At 51.7% G+C, this 26,577-nt stretch overlaps 2 protein-coding genes across 3 annotated transcripts; one reads left to right on the plus strand and one right to left on the minus strand.

The window, feature by feature from the left end:
• The first annotated feature begins 63 nt into the window (after positions 1-63).
• On the plus strand, positions 64-18,917 carry Dnaaf1 (dynein axonemal assembly factor 1). Its single transcript, XM_075977963.1, has 12 exons — positions 64-219; positions 1,434-1,569; positions 2,923-3,014; positions 4,578-4,799; positions 4,904-5,070; positions 8,338-8,459; positions 10,322-10,479; positions 12,873-13,127; positions 15,860-15,951; positions 17,009-17,068; positions 17,828-18,212; positions 18,630-18,917. Exons 1-12 carry the CDS (start codon positions 114-116, stop codon positions 18,722-18,724), a joined length of 1,890 nt encoding a protein of 629 aa, XP_075834078.1. The 5' UTR covers positions 64-113; the 3' UTR covers positions 18,725-18,917.
• Positions 18,918-19,067: 150 nt separating this feature from the next.
• Taf1c (TATA-box binding protein associated factor, RNA polymerase I subunit C) lies at positions 19,068-25,940 on the minus strand. Of its 2 annotated transcripts, XM_075977436.1 has the most exons (15): positions 25,823-25,940; positions 24,746-24,884; positions 23,854-23,935; positions 23,563-23,660; positions 23,401-23,490; positions 23,241-23,314; positions 22,565-22,803; positions 22,343-22,459; positions 22,119-22,236; positions 21,959-22,030; positions 21,667-21,802; positions 21,425-21,562; positions 20,847-21,021; positions 20,624-20,761; positions 19,068-20,544 (listed from the first exon to the last, which is right to left on the minus strand). In XM_075977436.1, the coding sequence occupies exons 2-15, from the start codon at positions 24,881-24,883 to the stop codon at positions 19,640-19,642; spliced, it is 2,520 nt and encodes an 839-aa protein (XP_075833551.1). In that variant the 5' UTR covers position 24,884; positions 25,823-25,940; the 3' UTR covers positions 19,068-19,639. The 2 variants fall into 2 exon arrangements, with proteins under 2 accessions (XP_075833551.1, XP_075833552.1); XM_075977437.1 differs by lacking the exons at positions 22,343-22,459; positions 22,565-22,803; positions 23,241-23,314; ... (3 more) ...; positions 24,746-24,884; positions 25,823-25,940 and having other exon boundaries at positions 21,667-21,843; positions 22,119-22,235.
• Between the last annotated feature and the right edge of the window lie 637 nt (positions 25,941-26,577).

Here is a 26,577-nt window from a genome sequence, read left to right on the forward strand (position 1 = left end):
GTAGCGTAACCGACTGCGCGTGCGCTTTGGTTACCACGACGACCTGGGAAGCGTTGGATCGCCAACGACGCGAACTGTAGTGCCGGAGCCGAGTGGCGAGGCGAGGAGCGAGCATGCACCCTGAGTCCTCAGAGCCGTCGGCGGATGGAGCGACGGAACCCAGTCTGGAGGAGTCGGCGGGCGATCACGGCGACGTGGGCCCAGGGGTCCGCAAAGAAGGTGCCATCGCGTCGGGAGCCGAGGGGGCGAGGACCCGCGCTTCACACATGCCCATTCACGCAGCTGGGAGTAACCGGCATCCCTCACACATGACCATCCTTACAGCAACACGAACAGCCAGCCCACCCGCCTCACACGGGCACATCAATACAGCCCGGAATAGCCAGCACCCCTCAAACATGCCCATCCACACAGCCGTGGGTCAGCCAGCACACCGCATACATGCCTGCCCATTCACTATTAATGAATGCTAGACCTTTATTAATGTAATCAATCCAGCACATATAGAACACCAACTATTTATTCCAATGAATATTAATCAGGGACCACCAGTGGCTGGGACTTGTTTCCAATGAATGTAAGGCACAGTCCCCAGGGTTCAGTGTTATTCAACAGACACCCCACACCCCCACACCACCTATACCCCCACGCCCCCCACCCCGCCAACACACATACACAGAGCTCATCAGCTCTTGAAGTTACATTCATTCGAGGTTTCTAGGGATGCCCTATGGGGTAAAAGTGCTAACAACACAAGCCTGATGATCTGAGTTTGAACCCACAAGTGCATAAATACAGTGGTTCAAATCTGTATCCCCGCGTCCCCTAAAGTTATGTCTCTGGCAGTGACTCTTTAGCTAAATATTTAAATTAAATATTCTGTGTAACTTGATATTCTCTGAGAAAACTTACTGGTAAATTCTCCAAATTCTCCATGACACCAGTTTATCCTTTTTAATTATTTTTTTCACTGTGTCCTCCCCTTTAAAAAGAAGTGTATTTTATTTTGTGGAGCAGAGATGAAAAGGGAGAGGTGAGGGGGTGCCCAAGGAGGCCAGAAGAGGGTGTCAGATACCCTGGAAGTGGAATTAGAGGCAGTTATGAGCTTCCCTGTAGGTGCTGAGAACTGAACTCTCTGATCCTCTGGAAGAGTAGCAAGAATTCCAAGCACTCTCAATGACAAAGTCATCTCTCCACCACCCTGTACAGCAATTTTTACAACAATCTGCATGTGTAATGGCTATGTACATGTCACTTTTTTATTTGTTTGTTTTGGTGTCTCTCTATATAGCCCAATCTGGCCGAACTCAAAACCCGGTGGAGAGTCTCCTTTCTCAGCCTTCCTGGGTGCTGGGATCACAGACTGGGGTTGCCATACCCATCCTAAATTTTTTGATCTTTACAAATTAACCCCCCCTTTTTTTCTTTTATAGAGATTAATGAGACCAAGGAAACGTGTATGGATCCTTCTACAGCATCCTGCCAAAGTCAGCAGCAACAGAGTGGCGACAGTGGCTCAGATGGTCACTTAGCCAACTCAAGAAATGACAAGGATGATCGGGGCCCCAGGTATGTGTTGTGCAGCACAGCTCCCAAGCCACCAAGGAGGGTGCATGGTGATAGCCCCTTAACCCCCGCACAGGGTACAGCTGCGGAGCCTGCTCAGTTAGTACTAGAACAGGACAGAAACAGCAATACCTCTTTAAGGAAACGAGGAGGTGTTACTTATATTTATTTATGTGTGTGCATGTGTGTGTAGGTGGCCATGGAAGCCAAAAGGAAGTGTTGGGCTCCCTAGAGCTGGAATTACAGGAGGTTGTGAATTGTCTGAAGAGTACTGGAACTGTCTCGTATCCTCTGCAAGGGCAGCAAATGCTCTTAATTGCTGAGCTATCTTACCATGTCTCCAGCCACTACTGCTTTTTTTTTGAAGAAAAAAAAGAAAATATTCATTATGAGTGTGGGAGGAAGAATATAGAAACAAATGTGTGCAGTACATACCCCGGTGTGTACCCCGACACATAAATGTATGCAGAAAGACAATTTGCAGAAGTCCATTCTTCTTTCCACTGAAGACTCCAGCTATCAGACTCAGGTCTTCAGGCTTTGATTCTGCCCACTGAGCCATCTTGCTATCCCCTCTGCCTCTGGCCCTGCGTTAAGACAGGGTCTCACTCTATTGCCCAGGCTGCCCCTCAGCCTTCTGAGTGTCGGCATTACACATGTTCACACTATGCCTGGTTCACACTAGTTTTGTTGATGACACTGCTGGAAGTATTTTTATTAGGCCAAACACGGCAGGTGTTTTAGAACACTGAATTAACAGTATTGGATAAAACCCTAAGAGCCATTTAAGGGAGGAGACACTGCCGAGACGGCTCAGATGAGGACGGGAATTAGAGTCCCCAGTGCCCATGCAAACACCCAGTTATTTCTGGACATCTGTAATCCCAGAACTGGGGAGGCTGAGACAGGGGAATCCGGGAGCTCACTGGACAGCCACTCTACCCAAATCAGCTGGTTCGGTGAGAGAGCTCTGCCTCAAAATCTATGGCAGATGTGATGGAGGGGGACACCTGATGTTCACCTCTGGCTTCCATGTGACTCTGCACACATAGCAAAGGAGAAGGGGAGGAGGGGGGAGATTTAACACGAGGTTTCAGATTTAGGACTTTAGACAGAATGGATGTTGGAAAGAACCTGATCTGGTGCCATGGCCCACAGCTGCAATCCCAAAGGGGCTGAGGCAGGAGGACCACAAGTTTGAAGCTAGCCTGGGTTGCATAGTGTGTTCCCAGCTGACCTGGGCTATAGAATGAGACCCTATCTCCAAACCAGCCCAACCCAAACAGGAACCTTTAAGTATGTTTCCCAACCGGCAAGCTGAAGCGAGACTCTTACATGTGTTTTGCGTCTTCACAGGATGACTAAACAGTTCCTTCAAAAGCTCTGCAAGCAGCACAAGCTGTACATCACCCCTGCCCTGAATGACACGCTGTATTTACACTTCAAGGGTGAGTCCCAGGGGAGTCCATGACCAGTGTCAGGAGGACAAGGTAGAAAACAAGCTTTAGAGGTTATCTTTGTGATCCAATGTTTCTCTGAGCAGAACTCGGGCTTGACTGGGTTCATAAAGGGGCTGTGTGCACAGACAAGCCTCCCTTGCTTCTTTGGCTGCTTACTTGATTTTTCCCCCTTGCAATATAAAGGATGAAACCCAGGACCTCATACCCACTAGGCAAATACTCTGCCACTGAGATCCAACCCTCGCTAGCCCTCCTTTCCCTTTTTATTTTGAAATAAGATTAGCCAAATTGCCCAGGCTGCCCTTGAACTCACTTTGTAGCCCAGAAGGATCTTGAATTTTCATCTTCCTGCTTCGCCCAACCAAGTAGCAGAGATTACAAGCCTGCACCACCAGGCACATAACAATTAATTTCATCTCAACATCTCTCAACGCCCCTCCCCCTCCACGGAAGGTAGGATCTTATTATATAGGTCATGCTTGCCTTGAACTTGTGGCCTTCTTGCCTCAGTCTGCTGAGAGCTGGCAGATCAGGTTCCAGTCAACATGGCTGGTTTAGGACTAGGCAATTTTTAAAGCAGTGGGGGCAGTTGTGAACCTTGACCTTGGGATGGGTATATGATGAACTACAGAAGATAGGGTAGAAGGCAAGGGAGCAGGGTCTTTGGTCCCCTCAGAATGTAGAGGTACTGTGGCATCCTAGGGACTTGGGCTTAGTGTCCAGTCCCACATCTACATCTGAGCTAGTGACAGGGGAGCTGTGGGACAAGAATGGAGGGTGGACCCATGTCAGAGTTCAGGAAAGAGACGCATGAAGGCACAGAGACTAGCCCAGCAGTGAGCTAAGAAGACTTGGGTGTAACCCAGTGGTAGAGGACTCAGCAGCCATCAGGTTTGGGGCCTTGGGTTCAATCAAAAATAAGGGGGATGGCTTTGCAAAGAAAAGCTGTTACTGGCTGTACGTGCTGTCACACACCTTTAATCCCAGCATTCGGGGGGCAGAGGCAGGCGGATCTCTGAGTTCCAGGACAGCATGGTCTACAGAGCAAACTTCAGAATAGCTAAGACTACATAGAAAGACCCAATCTCAAAAATAAATAAATAGACCTTCTTTAAAAAAAAAGAAATAAAGGAAAAGAGAAAAGAGATGTGGGTATCTTAATCTCTCAGGTCCAAGATCAAGATGCCAGCAGATCCAATACTTTGTGATGGCTTCCAAAGTTCACAGAAGGAGAGTTCCATCTGTGCCCTCAGTTTGTAGCCCAAGATAACCACGAAATTGTCATCCTCCTGCTGTAGCCTTCAGGGAGCTGGGATCAATGTTGTGCCACCATGCCAAGCAGTCTCTCTAAAAGGGCACTAATCCCATCATGTGTGCCCCACCCTCACCCCCCAAAGGCCCCTTCTGACACCATCACATGGGAGGTCATGGTCTTCTACATCACAATTTGCAAAAACCCAAACACTCAGCTTCTGCCAATAGGCAAAACCAACAGAATCCAGGCCCTTCCCCACTGAGTGCACGGGAGCCTCACCAGCCCCTACCCACCAGGGTTTGACCGCATTGAGAACCTCGAAGAGTACACAGGCCTTCGTTGCCTCTGGCTGGAGTGCAATGGCATCCAGAGGATCGAGAACCTGCAGGCTCAGAGCGAGCTGCGCTGCCTCTTCCTGCAAGTGAACCTGTTGCACAAGATCGAGAACCTGGAGCCACTCCAGAAGCTGGACGCCCTCAACCTGAGCAACAACTACATCAAGACCATTGAGAACCTCTGTAAGCTTGGCAGCCCTGCTCTGTGCCGCATCCCGGCTGAGATTCCAGAGTGTGGGCCCGGAGCACATGCTGCTGTTGCTCATTTGTGCCACCCCCCCCTCCAGCCTGCCTCCCTGTCCTGAACACACTGCAGATAGCCCACAACCGCCTGGAGACCGTGGCCGACATTCAGCACCTCAGTGAGTGTCTGCGGCTCTGTGTCCTCGACCTCTCCAACAACATGCTGAGTGACCCGGAGATCTTGAGCGTGCTTGAGAGCATGCCGTGTCTGGTAAGTGCAGCCCACTCCACAGACAGCATGTTCCAGGGTGTGCTTCAGAAACATCACCCTCCCGCCTTCCTCCCCTTCTCTTCCCTTTTTCCTTTTCCCTGGGAAACCCACCCAGCATGGTGACACTCCTGCTGAGGAGCTGCTTCCCTAGAGCTCCTTGGTGCCTGGCAGGCAGCTCTCAGCTATAGCTCAGTGTCTTCCACACAACCTCAACTGACAGCCAAGACTTTGTACAATTTAAGTTCCAGCTTTCCGAGACTTGGGAGTTTTAGTTTTGTTTACTTCCTGTGCCTTGTGTGTTTCCTTATGTCTTTTCAGCACCCTTCCCTCCTCCCTGGGGAGGGGATGTTTTGAGCTAAAAGAAATAGCTTCAGACCAGTGGTTTTAGCTGAGTTTCTCAAGTGGCAGTGGTTCTACTCAATACTTGCTACCAGCTACTCTACTAAACCCCCTTTTACTATGAAGGTGTGCTCTATCTATCTATCTATCTATCTATCTATCTATCTATCTATCTATCTATCTATCTATCTATCAAAGACACACACACGTTCTGTTAATTCTGTTCCTTTAGAGACCCTGACTAAGCTGTTTGTTCCCCCTTTGGTCTCAGAAGTGTCCTATACAGTGCTGATCCAGGCATTCCTCAGGATTACTGTTCCATCAATCTCTTGATCTGAGCATTCCTCCTCTTCCTTCTCCTCCTCCTCCTTCTCCTCTTCCTCCTCCTTCTCCTCCTCCTTCTTGCATTCATTTGACAAGGGAACTATGTTGACGGTAGCACATCCTGGACCTGGATTTTTTTTTTTTTGGTTTTTTGAGACAGGGTTTCTCTGTGGTTTTGGAGCCTGTCCTGGAACTAGCTCTTGTAGACCAGGCTGGTCTCGAACTCACAGAGATCCGCCTGCCTCTGCCTCCCGAGTGCTGGGATTAAAGGTGTGCGCCACCACCGCCCGGCTTGGAAAACTTTCATAAACTCTGGTGTTTATAAGCTCTGTTGACTCTGGTGTTTCCTGGGAGATGAAGCTAGTCAGAGTTGCTTAGATCCGGTTCAGCACGGTCCTGTAAAGAACATCACCCCAGGTCTGCAGCCTCCCTCTCTGCAAGCTGGATCAGTGAGCGCTCATGCTGTGTGCCTGACTGGCCTCACAGTGTTCCTCACCCTGCTTTGCAGGCTGTCTCAGAGGGGCCACATGTGATTGGCTCTGGCTCTCTTTTCCCTTCATTGTGTGTTTAAAAAGAACTACATTTCATATGGAAGAGTCAGACTCAGTGTTGGCTCCTTCCTTCCACCTAGCAATGGTCAGAATGGGCTGAGGCTCTCACCACCTCTGACAGTGACCTTTGGAGCTTTGCTTTGTTTGTAGCACTGTTTAGTGTCAGGTATGAGCTGATCCTTGCTATCATTTTTCTGTATGTGTGTGTGCATGTGTGCGTATATGCATGTGTGTGTATATGCATGTGTGCGCATATGCATGTGTGTATATGCATGTGTGTATATATGCATGTGTGTATATGCATGTGTGTATACGCATGTGTGTGTATATGCATGTGTGTATATATGCATGTGTGTGTATGCATACATGTGCATTTCTGTGGAGGCCGGAGGTCAATCTCAGCTAATAGTTCTTCACACACGCCTCCTCTTACAAGGATGCCGGTCAGGCCAGGAGGGTGTAGCCTAATGACCTCACTCTAACTTTGTTACCTTGTCGATGACCCTGTCTGCAAATATAGTTACATTCTAAGGAACTAGGGGCTGGGGTAGAGGACATGGGAAAACACAGGACACACCAGTCTATTACAAAGTGGTCACTTGTTATTGTTTGAGGTTTTGAACCAGGATTTTGTGCTGTCCAGACTGGTCTTGAACTTGCTTGATGTGTTGGGAGGGTAACCTTGACTTCTCCTGACTTTGTGCCTCAATTGCTGGGATTATAGTTATGCACCCCCCAACATTAGTTAAAAATGGTTGCCTGATCATTGTTTTGTGATTCCTTTAAATCTCCCACATACAATGTAGCCCTTAGAATACTTTTCTGCATCCTGCTATGAACTTTGAAAATACAGTAAGGGCAATGAAGTCATGAGACCAAGCATGGCATGGTGGTTTCAATAGGAATGGTCCCCACAGGCTCGTATATTTGACTACTTGGTCATTAGGGAGTGGCGCTACTTGGCAGGGATGTGTCTCTTCACAGCAATAGAACACTGACTAAAACACATGGCAAGTTCAAAGCTAACTCATTTACATATAATATGAATATGCTTCCTCAACAACATAAGCCATTTTAGATATGAACAGTATCTGATGTGATCAGGCAAACAGAATACAAAATGACTGATACTCATGACCCTCTCAGCTTCCTCAGACAGAGGCAGGAAGGTCTACATCTGGCCATGGGAGAGAGGTGCTGGTATTATTAGACCAACTTTCCTTCCTGCATTCTGACCCCAGGGGGTCTGGTACCCAGTAGGAAAGGCCTCTCCTGGCGGCCCATACATCCTTCCCAGTCTGTGCCTCTTTACGTGTTTTGTTATTGTTTGTTTTGAGACAAGATCTCATGCAGCCAAGCCTGGCCTTCCTCGTTGATTCTTATTTGTTGCCCCCTGCAAATATTCTCTTGAAATGGGTCCCAGATAGGAAGAACCAGAAACAAATAGTAAGAGTTTAACTAAAGTTTCAGTCAGAGATGCTGAGAGATGAAGCTAATAGAACCACTGAGCTGGGCAAGGGTCTTGGGGAACATTTTCCAGGATGGTTCCAGAAGAATGCCGGTCCTTCCAGGAGTAGAGAAGAGGGCAGCTGTGCGGTTTGCTTAGCTCCCGTGGCCAGCACCAGAGAGCCTTGTCATTGTCCTGTCACCGCACCATGATGTGGTGCTGGTGTTTTGCTTTGCTCAAAAAAATTGTGTTGTTATTCTGAGGTCACACAGTGTTATCATCTTGTGTTTTATTATTACAGTGTATAGTGTTTGTGTATGTGTATGTGCATATGTAGCATGTATGTATAGTGTGTGTAGTGTGTATTGGTGTGTGGTATGTGTGCAGTGTGTGTGTAGTATGTATGTGCGTATAGGCACAGATATGTCGGGCAGGGAATGCATGTAGAACAGCTTTCCAGAGTTGGTTCTCTCCAACCACCTTAGTTCTGGGGACTGAACTCAGGCCGTCAGGCTCAGCAGCAAGTCCCTTTAGCCACTGAGGCCTCCCATGGGCCCCGACTGTCCGGCTTTGATAATCAGTTTGGCCCTGTGTATTGCTTTGCAGCGTGTGCTGAACCTGATGGGAAACCCAGTGACCAAAAATATCCCTAACTACCGCAGGACAGTCACTGTTCGTCTGAAGAACTTGACTTACCTCGATGACAGGCCGGTTTTCCCCAAGGACAGGTAAGAAAGGAGACCTTCGGGTTATGTTTACGTGAGTGCTTGCCAGTCAAGCACGCTTGTTACACGCGCAAGTTTTCTGATTTTTAAGCATTTTCACAAATCAGTAAATAGCCTCCAGACCCATGGCATCATCACTACCAAGCACAAGAACAGGAGTGCTTGCCCTGATAGGGTGTGTGTGTGCGCGCGTGCGTGTGTACACCATGGCACACCCGTGGAGGTCAGCTTGCACTGTGTTGGTCCTGGGACTGAACTCAGGCTATCAGACTCAGCAGCAAACTCCTTTCCCTGCTGAGCCACCTCTTTGGCTATTGTTTATTGTTTGTTGTATTTTTTTTAACTCTCGTGAATAATGCTTCTGTGAGCATTTGTGTGCACATTCTTGTGCAGACAGGTTCGATCCCGAGATAATCAGAAATAAGATTGATGGGTCAGATGACAACAACCTCATGCTGGGCCTTTGAGAAGCCACCAACCGGTTTTCCAAAATGGCCTCATCACCTTCTTAGCCTCTCAGTATTTCAAGAGGACCTGAGTTTTCTGCATCCTTGCCAAAATCTATCATTTTCACTCCTGCTGTGGGATGCAAAGTGGGGGGGGGGCTTGTCGTGCTTGTGAGCAGCACCCCCCTGGTGAGCAGCACCCCCTTGGTGAGCAGCACCCCCCTGGTGAGCAGCACCCCCCTGGTGGCTCTTTCCTTATGCACTGGGCATCTGCATCTGTTGTCTGGGAAATGTTGGCCTAGTATCTCTGCTCATTTAAAACAATAGTGTACCTTTCTAAAAGAGCAGTTTTGGCTGAACCAAGCAGTAGCAGAGCCCCCATCTCCTCTCCCAGTTTCCCAGCATGAGCGTCTTGCATCCTTGGGTGCGCTTGTTACCTGGATGAACCATAGCTGATGAACCAAAGTTGCTGTAGGGTTAGTAAGTGAAATCCAAAAACTTTTAAAGATTTTTTTTACTTTTATTTATGTGTGTGCGTGCGCGTGTGTGCGCACACATGCAGCACGCGTGTACAGCTGCCTGGTGAGGCCAGAAGAGGGTCTGGGACCCCCTGGAGCTAGAGTTACAGGCAATTGTGAGTCGCTCAATGTGGCACTGGGAACTGAATTCATGTTCTCTGCAAGAACAGCAAGTACTCTTAACCACTGAACCCTCTCTCCAACTCCTTAATTTTGAAGAAATGAACGCGTTCAGGGGCAGGAGAGATGACTCAGTCAATAAAGTGCCTCCCTCGTGAGCATGAAAGCTTAAATTTGATCCCCAGAACCCACACAAAAAGCTACCATCCCAGCTCTTGGGAGGTGGAGGTAGGGCTCCTGGACAACTCTGGCCAACCAGCCTAGCCTACTCAGGGGCTTCAGAAACAAGGTAGGTGGTACCTGCAGAGGAAAGACCAAGGGCACACCCTGGCCTCCATGCACATATTCACATGTGTGTACCTGTACACATATGTACATAGACAAAAGACCAAAGAACAAATAAGTTTGGCCAGACAGAATATGTTTATAATTTTCTTTTAACCTATACAAGTTATGGGGAGCCTGATAGAGAGATGGCTCAGGGGTTAAGAACATTGGCCATCCAATACCTTCTTCTGGATTCTGATGTCATCTGCACACTTATGGTATACATGCATACACATAAAATAAAATATAAATCTTTAAATAAAAGAGTTAATTCAGACCTATATTCTCCTTCCAGATCCCCCTCCCCCTTGCCTGCCTCCCAGGGTCTCACACTTCCTAGAATTCATTATTTAGTCTAGGCTGGCCTTAGCCCATGGCAGTCCCTCTGCTGGGGTGCAGATAGGCCTGTGCCCGTGCCCGGCTCCCAGCTCTGTCCCACTCTGTCCTCACCTAGGGCATGTGCAGAGGCATGGGCCCGAGGGGGCTATGCAGCTGAGAAGGAGGAGCGGCGCCAGTGGGAGAGCAGGGAACACAAGAAGATCACAGACAGCCTGGAAGCCTTGGCCATGATCAAGCGGCGGGCTGAGGAGCGGAAGAAGGCCAGAAACAGAGGTAAGGCCCAGCCTGTGGCTGTGCAAGCTGTGGCTGGTGTGTGACTCTGGTGTCGAAAACAGAAGCAAAGGTCACATTGTCCTGCAGGTAGATCACAGATTAATGTCAGAACGAGTCTTGGCTGGACATACCGCTTTCTCATTTAACAATGAAGGCTGATTTGCATGCTAGTGGAATGGATATGCCCGGTTGTTTTTACAAAAAGAATTCAAAGCTGGGCGTTGGTGGCGCATGCCTTTAATCCCAGCACTCGGGAGGCAGAGGCAGGCAGATCTCTGTGAGTTCGAGACCAGCCTGGTCTACAGAGCTAGTTCCAGGACAGGCTCCAAAGCCGCAGAGAAACCCTGTCTCAAAAAACCAAAAAAAAAAAAAAAAAAAAAAAAAGAATTCAACCTGGGGGCCTGGGGGACTTCAGAGATGGCCCAGAAGTTAAGAACACTGGTTTCTCTTCCAGAAGACCCAGGTTTGATCCCCAGAATCCACATGGTGGCTTGCAACATCTATAACTCTTGTCCCAGGGGCTCTGGCTCTCTCTTCTGGCTCTCATGGGCTCCAGGCACTTATGTAGTGCACAGACATGCAGGCAGGCAAAACACCCATGCACATAAAAACGGAACATAATGAACCATTGGCTGACTGCTGGATATATCAGGCTGTAAAGAATCTTCAGCGTGTATAGCTGATTGACACCGTGGTTCCAATAGTTGACAGTGCTGAAGGCTCTGACGGATAGGAGGACACAGCATAAAAGGACAGACACATGCCTACGACTACTCCAAAGAGACGGAAAGTCTGTCTTAATCCCAAGCCAGAATTCATCTGATGAATTTTTAATTTTATGATCTGTGTGTGTGTGTGTGTGTGTGTGTGTGTGTGTGTGTGTGTAGGCACAGGTATGTTGGGCAGGAACAGGGCTTTTCACAAAGTCTTAGGCCCTTCCTGTCAGCCTGTGTGACCCTGGGGTCATACTCAAATGACATTCATCAGCAAGACTACCTTCCAGTCAACCTAAGAGCATATCCCTGTAATCCCAGCTCAGCCTGGAGGCCAAAGCAACAGGAACAAGTGTTTGAAGTTAGGCTGGGAAAAACAGCAAGGCCCTGACAAAACAAAAAAGGAAGACTCAACTATTTCCTTTCCCTCCATGAAAGGAATTTACTATTCTGGAATCTAGTGGGCCAGCCTGTGTGTGATGGCATGTACCTCCTACATTTCACCATGCATGCATATATATGTTTTCATATAAGATGCTATGACCGCATCACCACCTACCTGCCTTTGAGATACAATACCATAACTATTTCCCACACTTTCTTAAAAGTATATATATATATATAACCAATTTTTGTTTTGGAATTATCAAGCTTTCAGAAAAGCTGAAGAATCATAATTACAATGGCTGTACTGTTTGTGCTTATTTGGGATGGATGGAGTTTTAAAATTTTTACACACACACTTGTCTTAGCCTATGCATTTCTCGGAAATATTTGAATGGATTGATGGATTGGGTCCCACTATGTAGCCCAGGCTGGCCTCAAATGTGAAGCCTTCCTACCTCTGCTTTCCCCGTGCTGGGATCACTGGTGTGGGTCACTGTCTGTCACTTTTCTATTGCTGTAAAGAGAGACCATGACCACATCAACTTATAACATAAAGTAACTGGTGGCTTCCTTACAGTTTCAGAGGGTGAGTCCATGACCATCATGGTGGGGATCACGGTGACAGGCAGGCAGACATGGTGCTGGAGAAGTAACTGGAAGCTTACATCTGACCCACAAGCATGAGGCCAGGCGGGGTGGGATGAGGGGAGCAGTAACTGGAGCGGTGGGACTTTCAAAACCTCAAAGCACACCCTGGTAACACACTACCTCCAACGAGGTCCACCCCTGATCTTTCCCAAACAATTGTACCCACTGGGGACCAAGCATCCAAATAGATGGTCCTATGGGGCCATCCTCATCGAAACCAAAACAGTCACTGTGCCCAGCCTCTCCTGAACCATTTGAAAGTGAAAGTAGACCATGCTTTGGGTAGACCCCAAATCCTTGCTTGCCATGTCCTCAGGGCTCTGTGTGTTCTCTCTCCATGGCAGAATGCTGCCCATTGAGCTGTGAGCATTGCCTTTATCATATGAACACTCCCTCCACATATACATTTTTTTTCCTGGCCTCCCACTTGCTTTGTAGCCAAGGATAGCCTTGAACTCTTTGATACCCTTGACTCTACCCCCTAAGTTTCAGGATTACAGGCGTGCACTGCCATGCCTGCCTAATACTTTGATGAACTGTGCCCCTGACAGCCCCCTCCACTCATTCTCTTAAGTTCATGGATACAGAGATGCTCTTATCCTCTCAGGCAGCTCCCAAGTTCAACTCTGAACTCTACTTCTCTAGGGCAGACGCCCCTGCCAGATAGTGAGGAAAGTACCCCCACCAGCCCAGAGCCTCAGGAAGAGCCACCCACGGAAGAAACCCAGCAGAAGATGGAGTTGTTTGTGAAGGAGAGCTTTGAGGCCAAAGACGAACTGTTCCCAGAGAAGCCAAGCGGAGAGAAGGAGCCGGCTGTGGTGGTGAATGGAACAGTGGAAGAACCAGACCTTCCTGGGAGTCTGGCTCAGACCCAGACATCTCTGGTGGCCAGTCCTGATGGTAAGGCAGCTGAGACAATAGAGGGCAGCTTCTGACCCTGCACACAGCTATGACCTCTGACCCAGCACACAGCTGTGGTCTCTGTCCCTGCACACAGCTATGGCTCAGACTTTGAATCCACTGCTTTGGTTCTCTTTCTAAATACAGTCCATGGTAAATCTCATGTCCTATAGGAGACACACACACACACACACACACACACACACACACACACACACACGGCACATTAATGTAAACAGATTGCACTTTGGTTTCCTGGCTGTCCAGATCTGAATAATCACACAAAACTATATGAATTAAAACACTGTTTGGCCAATAGCTTAGGCATATTCTTAGCTAGCTCTTACATCTTAAATTACCCCATTTCTAGTAATCTGTGTATCACCATAAGGCTATGGTCTACTGGTGAGGCTCCAGCATCCTTTTCCTTCGGCAGATACATGGTGTCTCTTTGACTCTGCCTTCTTTCTCCCTGCATTTAGTTAAGTTCCCTCACCCCCACCTCGCTCTATTCTGCTCTGCCATAGGCCAAAGCAGCTTCTTTATTAACCAATGATAATAAAACATTAATAGCATACAGAGGGGAATCCCATATCACATTAAAATCAGATAAACCATATAAGTAACAGGGGAAGCTATTAGCAGAATATTTTACCTAATCCAGTGGGTCCTCTGGGATCAACAGGAGAAAGCCGTGATGTCTACACTGGGTTTTGGATGGAGCTGTCGCAGGCAAGTGTGTGTTTGAAACTCACCACACAAAGGGGAGCAGTGCCACCAAATACACACACAGCACCGCTCACACTCCAGGGGGCCTCCATTATAAATGTTAGACTCATTAAAAATGTCGAGCAGGGGAGACAGACAGGTAGATCTCTGGAACTCACTGGCCAGCCCACCTGGCTTTATCCACCAGGCCCGGTCTAGGAGAGAGACCCTGCTCCAACTTGTTTCTTATTCCTGTTGTAAAACATTCTTAGTGAAAATGAATAGGGAAGGGAAGAGTTTCCCTGGCTTAGAACCTCAGGTCATAGTGTGTCACAGAGGGATGTCAGGGCAAGAACTCCAGTGGGGGCAATAGCAGAACACTGTTAATGTCTGTCTGTCTGTCTGTCTGTCTGTCTCTCTCTCTCTCTCTCTCTCTCCTCTCTCTCCTCTCTCTCATTCATGCTCAACTAGCTTTCTTAGACAGGTCAGGACCACCTGCTGAGGGAACAGTGCTTTGCATAGTGGGCCAGACCTTTTATACCAATTCGAAATCAAGACAGTCCCTCACAGCCACGCCCTCAGGCAGGTCTGATCTAGGCAGTACAACACTCAGAGCCACCAACATGAAGTCTGGCCCAGGAAGCAGGCCCTGCTGCATGGAGAATCCTGGGAGGGCTCTGTTCTCATGAAGGGAGAGTGTGAAGGATTAGGTGCCAGGGCTGCGGGAATTACCTTGCAAGTAAAGGAGGAGGGCAGGGACAGGGAGGAGAAGGGCAGAGGCAGAGAGGAGGAGGGCAGGGATGGGGAGGTGGAGAGCAGGGGCAGGGAGGAGGAGGGCAGGGCAGGTAGGAGAAGGGCAGGGACAGGGAGGAGGAGAGCAAAAGCGGGGAGGAGGAGGGCAGGGCAGGGAGGAAGCATTTAAGGGCAGACTAGAGAAGAGCATGAGGCAGGGAGCTCAGGTATACCACACTGTGCATCAAGGGAGAAGGAAATGCAAGACCAGGGGTGGGAAGAAGGGCACTAATCACTATCCGGGGGAAGAGGGAAGCAGGGGCTTTGGCATGGTACTGGAGAGCCACATTCACCAAGAGGAACCCACTCTTGGTGCCCTGCCATGCGCATCTGGTATGCTCATGGCTCTTCTGGGTTTGATGGGACCCTGGGCCAGAATGTCTGTCTTGGGACATGCCGTGCTTTGGTGATTGCTTATGTAACAAGGGAAAGCTGCTGTCTTTAGCTCAGGGTAGGATTGTCAGACCTGTAACCTGCCTGCTCTGAGCTTCTGGGAAAATGTGTCTGTTTAGCAAGGGTTTTGCTTGCCCGGTGGCTTTCCCCACATGGATCTGCTGTGACTGATATTTGCAGGTAAGAGGTTTCTGAGATCAGCCTGTGGGGTTGTGCCACCACCTCAGCTACAAATATCACACACGGATCTGTAGGACAGGATGGGCTTCCTGGCTTAGCCACTCTTCTCCTGTGCCCTGGTGCCTAGCCCAGCAGGAGGTGTGAGTGAGTGAACAGACCACACAAGGCTAGGGCTTAGGAACCTGGCAAGGCAAGCCTGGCAGAGGAGGACCCATACTGCTTCTGCCCATCCAGACAGCCTCGCTGTGTTAAATGGCACAGGTCCCTGGCCCTGGAGAGCAGGCAGCCATATACCTGATGCAGTGTGAGCTGGCAGAGAGACCTCTACCAGGGCTGCGCTACAAGGTTGGCATCTCTGGGCTTTGGAACCAACTGTTCTCTTGAGAACATCCCTTTCTCGCTGGGCAGTCAGGCTGTCTCTTCTTGGCTTGGCTGCTTCTGCAGACTCACAGCAGGGCCAGCTTCTTCCGGTCTTTCCTCAGCTGGCGATGGAGGTGCAGCCCTGACCTCAGCAGAGGGCTCTTGCAGCTTCCATCATGGTGGCTGTCCAATCACACCCAGGAAGGTCTGCCCTTCCCTCTTAACCTGTAACATGTCACCTCGGCCTTTGTATCTGAAATCCGTGCCAGGGTCAGTAACTTCTCACTGCTGTTCCTCAGAGTCTACGTCTCCAGTGGCCTCTACTGATGGGGCCAGAACTGAAGACACAGACGCCATTGCTGTGGAGACCAAGGAGAGGCTTTTCATTGATGTGAGCAGGGGCTGATCAAGCTGGGGGGAGGGGGCTGACACCTTTATGGTCCTCTGTGACTCTTGAGTTCCCCAGGGAACAGGTACAGCATACCCAGCCAGGCATACCCCCAGTTCACCCTGCTCATATTCAGGTTTTGGGGACTGGTCCATTTGTCCCCCCCCCCCCCCCCAGTTTGTGAAAGCCACGCAAGAGTTTCCTGGGCCATTATAGTACAAAGCGAGTCTGTGGTTGGTTCTGGAGTCACACATCACTGAAGCCTGCTGGGCCTCACACCCACAGCCTGGCAGGTGGCTCCAGCCACCTCATTGGCTAGTCCCCACTCTGGCTTCCTGTTGGTTCACCATGGTGTGATTGTCCAGTGTCTCTCCCAGCAAATGTCGAGTTACAGCTATGTTACCTCTCCCCAAAGCTCCTCCCATTTGGATGACAGTATAATGTATTTCCCTCATGGAAGGCATGAGAGATCCCACATTATCACATTGCCCCAAGAACTGCAATTCAGAGAATAATAGTTCAGTGGGCATGCAAACCCATGTGAGCTGGGGGCTCACTCTGCCTGCTTAAGGCCTACGCTTTGCACTCAAGACCGGACCATACAGAACACAGTGAGGATGTAGTTTCTACTCTGAGGCTGCCTTGCTTAAGGCATGGTACATACTAAGTGTTCTGAGATATGGAGTATGATCATCCCAGTATTATGGAGGAGGAACTGGAAAAACAAGAGAGGTTAAGCAACTTGCCCAAGGCCACACATCTAGGAAATGGTGGCGTGGTTTTCTGGTTCTCAGGAGGTACTTGAGGCTCAGATAGAGGTACTTTTGAGTTCGGGTTTCCCATGACACAACAAAGTGAAGGAGCTGTGACGATCTTCCCATTGGTTAGATGGCTGGACTCGAAGTGGCAGTGTGGCTTTGAGCATGCCTAGGTCTTCCGGTGGGCATGGGTGGGAGTTACTGAGGGGCCTTGGTGATGGTTCCCTTAGGACATCTTGTCCCGTTTATACTTTCTTCCATTGTGTCTGAGTGACTCGTTATGTGCTCACTGGCTCTTTCAGGACCTGCCCGACTTGGAAGATGTTGATGACAGTGACACGTATATGGAGGACCAGACAAAGGTCAGCACTCTCTTCCCTATACCCCAGAAAGGCCTTAAACTACGGCAGCCCTCCAGGTACTGGGATTATAGGCATGAGCTAGGCATGCCTAGTTCTTTTTGAGACAGGATCTCACGGTGCAGCCCATGGCAGGCCTTGAACTCAGAGACCCACTTTTGTCTACCTCCTGAATGCTGGGCCACCACACCTGCCCCTTAGACGTCATTTCCTTCTGATAAAAGTCAACTGCCCTTCTGAGTGGCCATGTGTCCACCTTATTGGGAAGCAATCACTCTCTGGTCCCTCTGAGAGCTTATTTCAGCCACTTGGGCTTTCTGCTGCGAGCTCTATTGGTGGCTGCATGAAATGAACTGGGAATGTTCTGCCTTCTGCTGTGCTCCTATGCAAACTTCCCAAACTCATCTATTGAAGCTATCCCTGGAGGGTAGGAGCACATGGGTAAGGCACCCGACTCCCTGGGCATAACCAGGTGCCAGGAAGCAACTGGATCAGATCCTGTGTCTAGGAGAAGCTTTGGAGGGAACCTCTGCATGAGATCTCACTTCCAGGAGACTGAAGTCCAGAAACAAAGTCCTGAAGAGCTGCTGGGCTATGGGGTGTGGCAGAGGCTAGAATCCAGACATTGGTAGGGTGGTATAGGGGAGGGGTGTGGGTGGGGACTGGTTGAGGTGTTCATCCTGTACCAGCCTACTATCTACCCCTGCACTTCCTGTATTGTGATCATGGGAAAATCAAACACAGCTCACACTCTCTCTCCAGGAAACGGGCATCCCGAAAATCCAGGTGGTTTCCAGCTTGAGTGAGGACAGTGACCTTGAACTGGACGACTCTTCCCTCCTGGTGTTGGAAGGCACTCCCATAGGCTCCACAGGCCTCTCAAACATATTTGCCATCTCCAAGGACCCCTCAAAGGCGGCCAGGGTGCCTTTTGCAGACATATGTAAGCCAACAGCAACGGAACTGGAAACCCAAGGTCAAGTCTCCAGTGCCACCTCTCCAGGACCCCTCATCCAGGAGCTGGAAGATGAGCAGGGAGAGGATGAATCAAACCAGCCCCTGCCACCCCAAACATGGGCAAGTAAAGCGGCACCTGCCCAGTCCAGTGAAGCCGGAGCCAGCCAGCTGCCTGCAGCCACCCCGCTAGGTAACACTCCAGAGGCTATTGTAGGGAGGCGAACCACGGAGACAGGGAAGCAGATGGGGGTTTCTGCCCTGTTCATAGGTGACCTTTTGGCTGTGGTGTGTCACCTGGTCCTTTGGTTTCAGGCCAGAGGCTCTGGAGAGGGAAGAAGACCACTGACACTAGGGCTGAGTGACAAAAGCACAGGTGTTGGTGAAGGCGTGACAGTTTAAGCCATACACGTGGTACTGTGTGCAGGCACGCAGGGCAGTCTGGGCAGCTAGTCAGGACAAACAGGAGGCTGGCCTAGGGTCGGATATGCACTTCTATTTCCCATGTTCCTCTTGCCTGACAGTAAGAGGCATTTCTGAAGACCTAGGCCAGTACTCAGCAAGAAGGGCAGCTCTACCCAAGTACTGATTTGTCCTCTCCCATCTTCAGGAGACAGAGCAGAGGATGAAGCACAGTCTTTGTTGGACCTGGAAGAGCCCAGTATCAGGGCAAGACTGGAAGACATAGAGTTTGGCTTGGACTGAACCCCAAGGCAGTCTATACTGTTAGGCTAGCAGTGGTGAAGTGGACGCAGGGCACCCTGTCCTGTGTGTCACTGCTGGTGCACTTTGGGACCCTGCGTGGCATCTGTTCTGCAGCCACATCTGTGTGCCTTGTATCCAGTACATCGGTTTCCCTGGTTACAGATCCCATAATTACATAAACCCTTTAAGACCCACACAAGTCAGCATGTTACTGGGCTGCCAGTCAGGCCCCATTCTGTTGAGAACAGAGACTCCACCCCAAACCCTGTGCTGTGTGTGCATCCCCAAGATGGAGGGAGCAGGGCTTTACACATCAGCATGGAAAGGCACCGAGACAACATCTCTGCTCATATGACATCCAGCTCCCGGCTAGTGGATGGGTTTATTCAGTCCCTAAGCCAGAGTCAAGGCATCAACTCCTACAGAGCCCATGAGGACTGTCACAAACAGCCCACAACAGTAGTTGCCAACCCACATCGGGCCACCTCAGCCCCCAACACCATTGTCTTTGAGGCCAGGAGGCTAAGACTGACACAAAGGCTCTACTTCCATCAGCTCCACTGCATTGAGATGCAGGGGGCCCTGGGAGGTGTAACCAGACCAGATCCCCAGTGCAGGAGCTGGCCCTGGCCAGTCTGCTGCTGTTCCACTGAGGCCTGAAGACAGCAGTGGGAGAAGGTGGGGGCAGCCCACACTGGATGAGTCCCCAGAGGGATAGGTGACCTCGAGGGAGCCTCTGCGGCCAGAGCTCTGAAATAACCTGCCATCAAACACACAAAACAGACTTGTTCCCCATTCCTTCAGCTGGGCACACTGTCGTTGAGAGGTAGAGGATCTGCCCTGGAGACCATACTGGTTGAGTTCAGTGCAAGGCTCCTGGAGGAGGACTAGGTTTTCAGGCATGGCTGTCCACACTCAGAAGCCCATCCGTGACTTCTTCCGGGGAGGATGGGAGCCAGACAGGACAGGTGCCTGCCGCCTCAAAGGCATGGCCCGGAGGCTGGAAGCCTGGGAAGGAGGTGTAGCCACAGGTCCTGGAGTGTCCTGAAGTGGCAGCTTGGCCATGTAGTCCTGGAGTGTCTGTTGACGTTCATGCTGCACACTTTCCGTCCACAGCTCCTGTGTCAACTCCTGGGAGGGCTGGGTCCCTGGGGGCTGAGGCCCGGCCTCTGAGGTAGAAAGGTTTTGGCTACAAGAGGGGCTGCTGGTATCTGGGATGTCCAAGTAGCTTGTGAGTGAGGAAAAGGTGCTAGACAGCTGAGTCCGGCGCTTAGGCCGCTTGGTCTGTGTCTTGGACCCTGAGGTCTGACCTCGGTGCCCTTTCCACCAGGCAGCTATCCCATTTTCCCAGGCTTCTGCCAAGCGCTCAGTGAGCTCATCCTGCTGGCTGCACTGAGGTCCAGGGGGCGGCTCTGCCCTGGGGAGTGTACCCAGATCCTCAGGTCGCAAGAGCTGTCCCTTAGCCATGGCTGCTCGGAGCTTCTGTGACATGGGCTGGCTTTTCTGCTGCTCCATGTGGCCCAGAAAACGGCGGTGGGAAAAGGTGGGGGCAGCCCACACTGGACAAGTAGGGGACAGCTCCATCAGGGCTTCTGCCCAGCGGCTGCAGCGGACACTGGCCTGAGGGGTCCAAGAGGACTGATCCATAGGTGCTGTTGCCTTGGGTGCAGGGCCCTCTGTTGCTGGGTGATCAGGTGTTCCTTCTCCAAGACTGGAGGCTGACTGGAGGCGTAGGTGCTGGTAAAAGATGTCTCCAGCTGCCGAGAGCTGGAAGAGCAGCAGCGCAGGGACAGAGGCACAGGGTGGGGCAGCAGCCAGACCTAGACAGGGAGGGAGAAGAGCTATAGGGTCTGGCAGCACCTTCCCATAGCAGCCCCAAGCCCCTTCTGCCCATCGCACCTATGACTGGTGCCTCCAGACGCTCCTGCAGCTGCTGCTGCCTCCTGGGTTCCAGTGGGGGAAAGGCGGAAAGGGAGTCGACGATGGAGGGCAGAGACTGAGGAGGCCCTGCCAGCTGGGGCATGGAAGGGCCCTCTCCTGGAGGAAGGACAGAGAGCTAGGTATACCAGCCCCAGCCCCAGCCCCAGGGTGTCTCCATGAGCCTCCTTCCCTCCTGGCTGACCTGCTATATGCAACAGCTGAAGTTGTCCACCCTGGCCCCCCAGTAGCAGGGGCCGTGGGAATCCAGGGCTAGCTGGGGGTAGCAGGCGAGCAAACAGGGGAGAAGATGGCAGACCATGGTCCCACTTGAGCATTGGCACCATGGGTAGGCGCTCATCCATCAGGTAGATCGAGAACTGAAGGAGAGAGGTGGGCATGGCTGATGCCTGGCACCAGTCTTCCAATAATCCTTTCTAACCCACACAGCTTGTAGGAAGTACCCAACACCCAGAGGAGGGCCCTCCCATCAGCCTTCAAGTCCGCTCAACTTGGCCTACCAAATCTGGAACATGTACTTCCTGGGCATGCAGCACCATCCCAGAAGGGTTGGAAGACTGTTGTGCCACCTGGGAGCCTGAGCTACAGTCACTTTCTGCCTCCTCCTAGGTTCTCATCCGATTTTGCAGATGACCCAGTTTGCTTGCCCTAATGAGATGCACAGGGACGCAACACTCCCAGGTTCCTATGGCCGTGCATCAGGCCTGCTGGCAGCAGCTCTGGAGAAGGCTGAGTCAGCCCAGGGAGGAGGCTGCTGCTCACCTGGGTGCAGATGAGATGCAGAGGAGTACAGGCGGGACCCGGCTGCCCAAGGTACTGGGCAAGCAGCACCCGCTCTCCTTTCTGGCAAGCGGCCTCTGCTCCAGCACGGAACAGCAGCAGCCCACAGCCTGGGGGTCCCTAGGGAGAGAACAGCATGGTCAGCCATTGTCTCAGGCTGGAGATGGGCCTCCTGCAGCCCATCACTTCCGACTCTCTCGCTTTTTGCCCCCTCACACCAGTACCTGAATATCAACCATCTTCACACCTGTACGGTCACCCACGGTCAGCACCCGGGGGTGGGCAGTGAAGTCTGCCCAGCGCCAGGGAGAAGGATCACGGAAGGCAAGCGTCTCAGGGTCCTTGTAGACTAGCTGCAGCCTTGAGGAGGAAGGCAGATCATAGGTGTGGTCCTGGTGGGGCTTGGGGTTACAAGGATGTTGAGGGGGGGATGGAGGGAAAGAGGACTGAGCCATGGCGTAGAAGGCCATAGTACTGCTTTGGGGTGGAAGGTTTCAGGGGAAAAGGGGAAATTACCCATCTTGTGGGGTCCAAAGACATACAGTTCCAGAACGGCTGCAGATAGCCATCTCTCCTGGCAGGTGAGGGCTGCAGGACACAGGGTGCTGTGTTAAGATCCAGCAACCCAGTCCTTCCTCCAGCCCCTTGTCCTTGCCAGGAGGCCAACATCTCTCACCTGAGGTTAACAGCAGTGGCCCCCTTTTCCACCTGCAGCACCTTCAGGGGTGCTGGCGGCCCTTGCTTATCAGTCTTCCACACGGCACAGTGGTAGTCAGAGCGGACGGCCAGGAATGCTTGGGAGGATAGAAAGGTTAGGCTTGCAGTGTATGTATGGCAGGGTGGTAACCAGCTAGACAAGAGGGAGGAAGGGGAGGAAGGAAGAAGGGGAAGGAATCTCACTTTCTCCCTGGACAGTGCTGGTCACCACCTGCCGTACAGGTCCCCGCAGCTGGATATGCCCAGGGTCCTCAAAGACCCGGGGATTGCCACCTGAGTTCACACTGACCTCCTGGAAATCTGAGCCCCTGGTTAAGGATCGGGATGCACTCCGGTCACCCATCTCACACTTCCCCTGGACCACTGTGGACGGCCTCAGGATCCCCACCAAACGAGAAAGGATACACAGCTTGTCCAGGGCACCTCCACTAGGGTAGACCAGCTGTCCAACCCGGGCTGTCCTTCCAGGGAGCCAGGCCAAGGCACCCCCAGTGAAGGCCTCATCCAGCAGCAACTGCTCCCACCGCAGAGCCAGCTCTTCATGCAGCAGCCTGCCCAGAAGCACGGACACTGACCTGCTCAGGACAGGACCCCCAAGGATGGAGAAGCGACGGAGCCGGCGGCTAAGGAAAGCCCAAGGACACCTGGGACAGAGCAGCAGAAGATGGCACTGGGACAGTGAAGGACAAGCAGACAGCCTCTGTCATAACTACCTAGAATACACCCTACCCAGTTCCTGGACCCCAAACCCTCCTAGCGAGCGGCCCACAGAGAGCTGAGGCTCCAGCCAGGCCAACGGGTCTTTTCTACGATTTGTGCTACTTCAGGCACTCACTCCTTGGAATAAGAAGCCATCCTGTTGCCACCTGAATTAAGTCAGTCAGAGGGAAGTGGATGTGAAAACAGAGAGCCCTGACAGCATTCTGAACACCTGGATGTGGCTGTGCCTAAGATCCACCAAGCTGCCTGGGGCCGGGGATTGTGTGAACTCCCTCATGACCTTGCTCTGTGTTCCCAGATCCTTTCACATTCCCACCAACAGCCAGGCCTATCCATGGCTGCTTTCTCACTGGCTACTTGCCCCCAGGGCTGGTGTCCACCGAGGTCCTGAAGCAGCCTCTTCACGCTGACTATGGTCATCTTTTTTGAGTAGCCCTGCAGGAAAGGCCTGTCAGGTTTGCAACCCCGGGACCCACCAGGGAGGTGGCCGACCCTTTACCCAGCCAATGGCACTTGCTCACCTTGTTTCCCTCCAATCTGAAGTTCTCCAGCATGAGTCTCCCCAGGGGTGCGAAGGCTATGTCCCCATGGTCCCACAGGAAGCGGCTGAGCTGTGGGGGAATGGCTGTGTCACTCAGCACTGCCTAGGCTGTGCAGCACAATCCCACCCAGGGACCACTCACCTGCTCAGTGACATCCAGCCCAACTTGAGGTCGGAACTGGTAGCGGTGACCTCCCCGGAAAAGGAGGTCCCGAGGGGTCATGCCAGGTTCCCAGGGATCTAAGGGAAGAGAGAAGTCAGAATCTGAGAAGGCATGGGAACACAATAGTATCTGTAGGTATCCAGGGCCTGGAATACCTCTGTGTGTGTGTGTGTGCGAGAGAGAGAGCGAGCAGAGAGAGAGAGAGAGAGAGAGAGAGAGAGCGCACGTAGGTGCTGAGGTCCTTGGAGGGAGCCCAGAAGAGGCCCTTACCAGGATCAGGAGGCAGCAAAGGGAGGGGTCCTGGTGTCGTTGGCTCCCACAGCAGGTTCTTGACCAATGGCACTGTCCGGTCCTAGGGGAACAGGATAGCTATGGCACGGCAGAGGTGCACTTCCAGGCTACAACTTACTCAGTCCTCGTGACAGCTCTGTGAAGCAGCTCACTTCACTGATGTAGAAACAGAAGCACGAGGTTGCTGTCCCTTGTCCCAGGTGAGAGTCAGCCAGGAGAAGGCATGGACTTAAACCTAGGCAACCACCTCCAGAGCCTGTACTCTGAACGCCACTTGCACCAGCTTCCAGAGAAGGCAGCATTACTGCCCGCCTGGAGCACACCATGCTCTAACTTCGTTACTCACTTCTGACTCCCGCTATCCAGCGGGCTAGCGAGGCTCCCTTGTCACACAGGTCCAAGAACACCCCCTCCCTCAACACCCCTTCTTTGACCCCCCTCTTCTGTAAGTACTCAATTCTACAAGGCAGCTGGGCAGCTAACAATGTCCCTCCAAGATGCCGGCAGTCCCTGCCATTCCACTGGTCCAGAAGAGCCGAGGCCACACTATACCCGGTCTGCCTGTTGGTACAAGCTCTCCCACCTGAGCTGGCAGTTCCTGAGGAAGGGTTGCCTAAGTTCCCCACGCTGGGCTCCTGGGCCTGTAAGGACCCTGGCACAGAAACACCGGCCAATAAATACCTGCTGAACCTGGGGAGACGGAGAAAAGAGGAATCAAAGGCTCTCTTGAGTGACCCTCTCTGGATAGCAGGGTGGCCTGGAGACAGCAGGAGCTGCACCTGCCTGGCACTCCCTACCACCTGTGCCACTGGGTGTGAAGGATAAGGGGGGGGGGACACGACCAAAGGAAGGGCCCTATTTCAATTCTCACCTTGCAGTCCGGGGGCTGAGACCCAGGCATGGTGAGTGCATCTCTCCAGCTGCACATGAAGGACAGGTCAGGGCCATCAGTCATGCCAAGAGGACCAGTCATAAACAATGAGGGGCGCAGGGAGCTGGGGAAATCCATCCTGGAGAGAAGGGATCTACAGTCACACTCACCTTCATTAAGAGTCCGAAAGGTGCCTCAGGGGAGGTAAAAACCAGACTCTGCAGCCTAATGCCAGGGAGTAAGGGCCTCAGGAAAACTGCTCAGTCCCCCATCACAGGGGAGGGTGTTGATAGACAGGTGAGATCTTCCTAAGGGTAGTCAGGGCGAGAGGTCTGCACATCGAGGGAGAATGACCAGTGAGTGTTAAAGGCTCTGAGGCACGAAAAGCGCCAGAGAGAAAGACAGCCACAGGGCATACACAGAGTGTGTGGAGAAAGGCCTGGGCTAAGCGCCCTGCACGACAGTGGCGCGGCAGACGATGCTCCACCCCTCTGGGGACAGGGGCTGCATATTATTCCTGTCTTCCCACTCATAGGCTTCTCTGAAAACGCCCGTGGATCGAATAAAAGTAGGAACTCTCTAGAACGGCAGTTCTCAACCCTCTTTCACAGGGGCCGCCTAAAGCCATAAGAAAACACCGGTATTTACATTACCAATCATAGCAGCGAAATTCCAGTTATGGGGTATCAACGAAAATAACTTTAGGGCTGGGGTGCACTACAACTGTACTGCAGGGTCGCGGCAACAGGGAAGTTGAGACCCACCTTTCTAGAAGCATTACCTGCTATTCAGCCCACGTTTTTAGAAAACTTAAATCAAACACCAGCAACATAGAGCACATTCTGAGCACTAGCGCCTGCTGGGTGCGGAATAAAGGCCCGGAATTTGAGGCGTCTGAGGAATCGGTGTGAGGTTGAGTCGCTCACATGTGTGCCCGAGACCTCCCTCCCTCCCTCATGGCAAACGACCTGGACGCTTGGAGCCCGGCTGCTGCGGGTCTCTGTAGCCACACGGAACCGCCACGTGCTCACATCACCTCCGCGCGCAGACCATGCTGGTTCCCGGCGACAGTCTCACCTGATCCGGGAGCCAAAAAGAAGCCGGAGCGTCACTCATCAGTTCCTCAGTCCTGAACGCTGCAGACTCCACGGTCGCACAGAACTATTTTCCGGATCAGGACGGAAGTGCTCCCGAGACACAGGAAATCCCGCCCTCAGCAAGGCCTCCCAGCGTCCTCCAGCGCCACCTGCCGGGAGGACAAGGGATTGGCGTGGTCGTGGCGCCTGAGGGGTGGAGTTCGGCCTGTGTTAGATGATAACTGCCTTCGCTTCATTAACTTCCTATCTCACAGAGGTGTTGTGAGGCTTAAACTGATTCGCTCAGCAAGCACCGAGCGCCTCCGATGAGCCACGCACTGTATTTATTGGCCGTAAATCCGAAGAATCTGCTTTTACAGATACCCCATGGGCTGGAAGGAGTATTGGCTTGTAGTTCTTAAACTCCACGTTCAAACTCAGAGGCATCGAGTTCTGGACTCTGCCTGTAAATTGCCTTTCACGTGAAATTTAGGATGCTCACCGACCACTTTCGTCCACACACCGGGAAGTCAAGAATGTCTTCCGAGAGATTGGGGGGTGGGGGGGGGGAAGTAGGGGGAGGTTTCGAGACAGGGTTTCTCTGTAGCTTTGAAGCCTGGAACTCACTCTGTAGACCAGGCTGGCCTCGAACTCAAAGATTCGCCTGTCTCTGCCTCTGGGATTAAAGGCGTGCGCCACCACTGCCCAACTTGAAACCTAACATAGACCCTTGTGCTTCGCTGTAACCTCCCCACC

The sequence above is a fragment of the Microtus pennsylvanicus genome, chromosome 6, assembly GCF_037038515.1.
Source record: "Microtus pennsylvanicus isolate mMicPen1 chromosome 6, mMicPen1.hap1, whole genome shotgun sequence".
In the NCBI taxonomy this organism is placed as follows: domain Eukaryota; kingdom Metazoa; phylum Chordata; class Mammalia; order Rodentia; family Cricetidae; genus Microtus; species Microtus pennsylvanicus.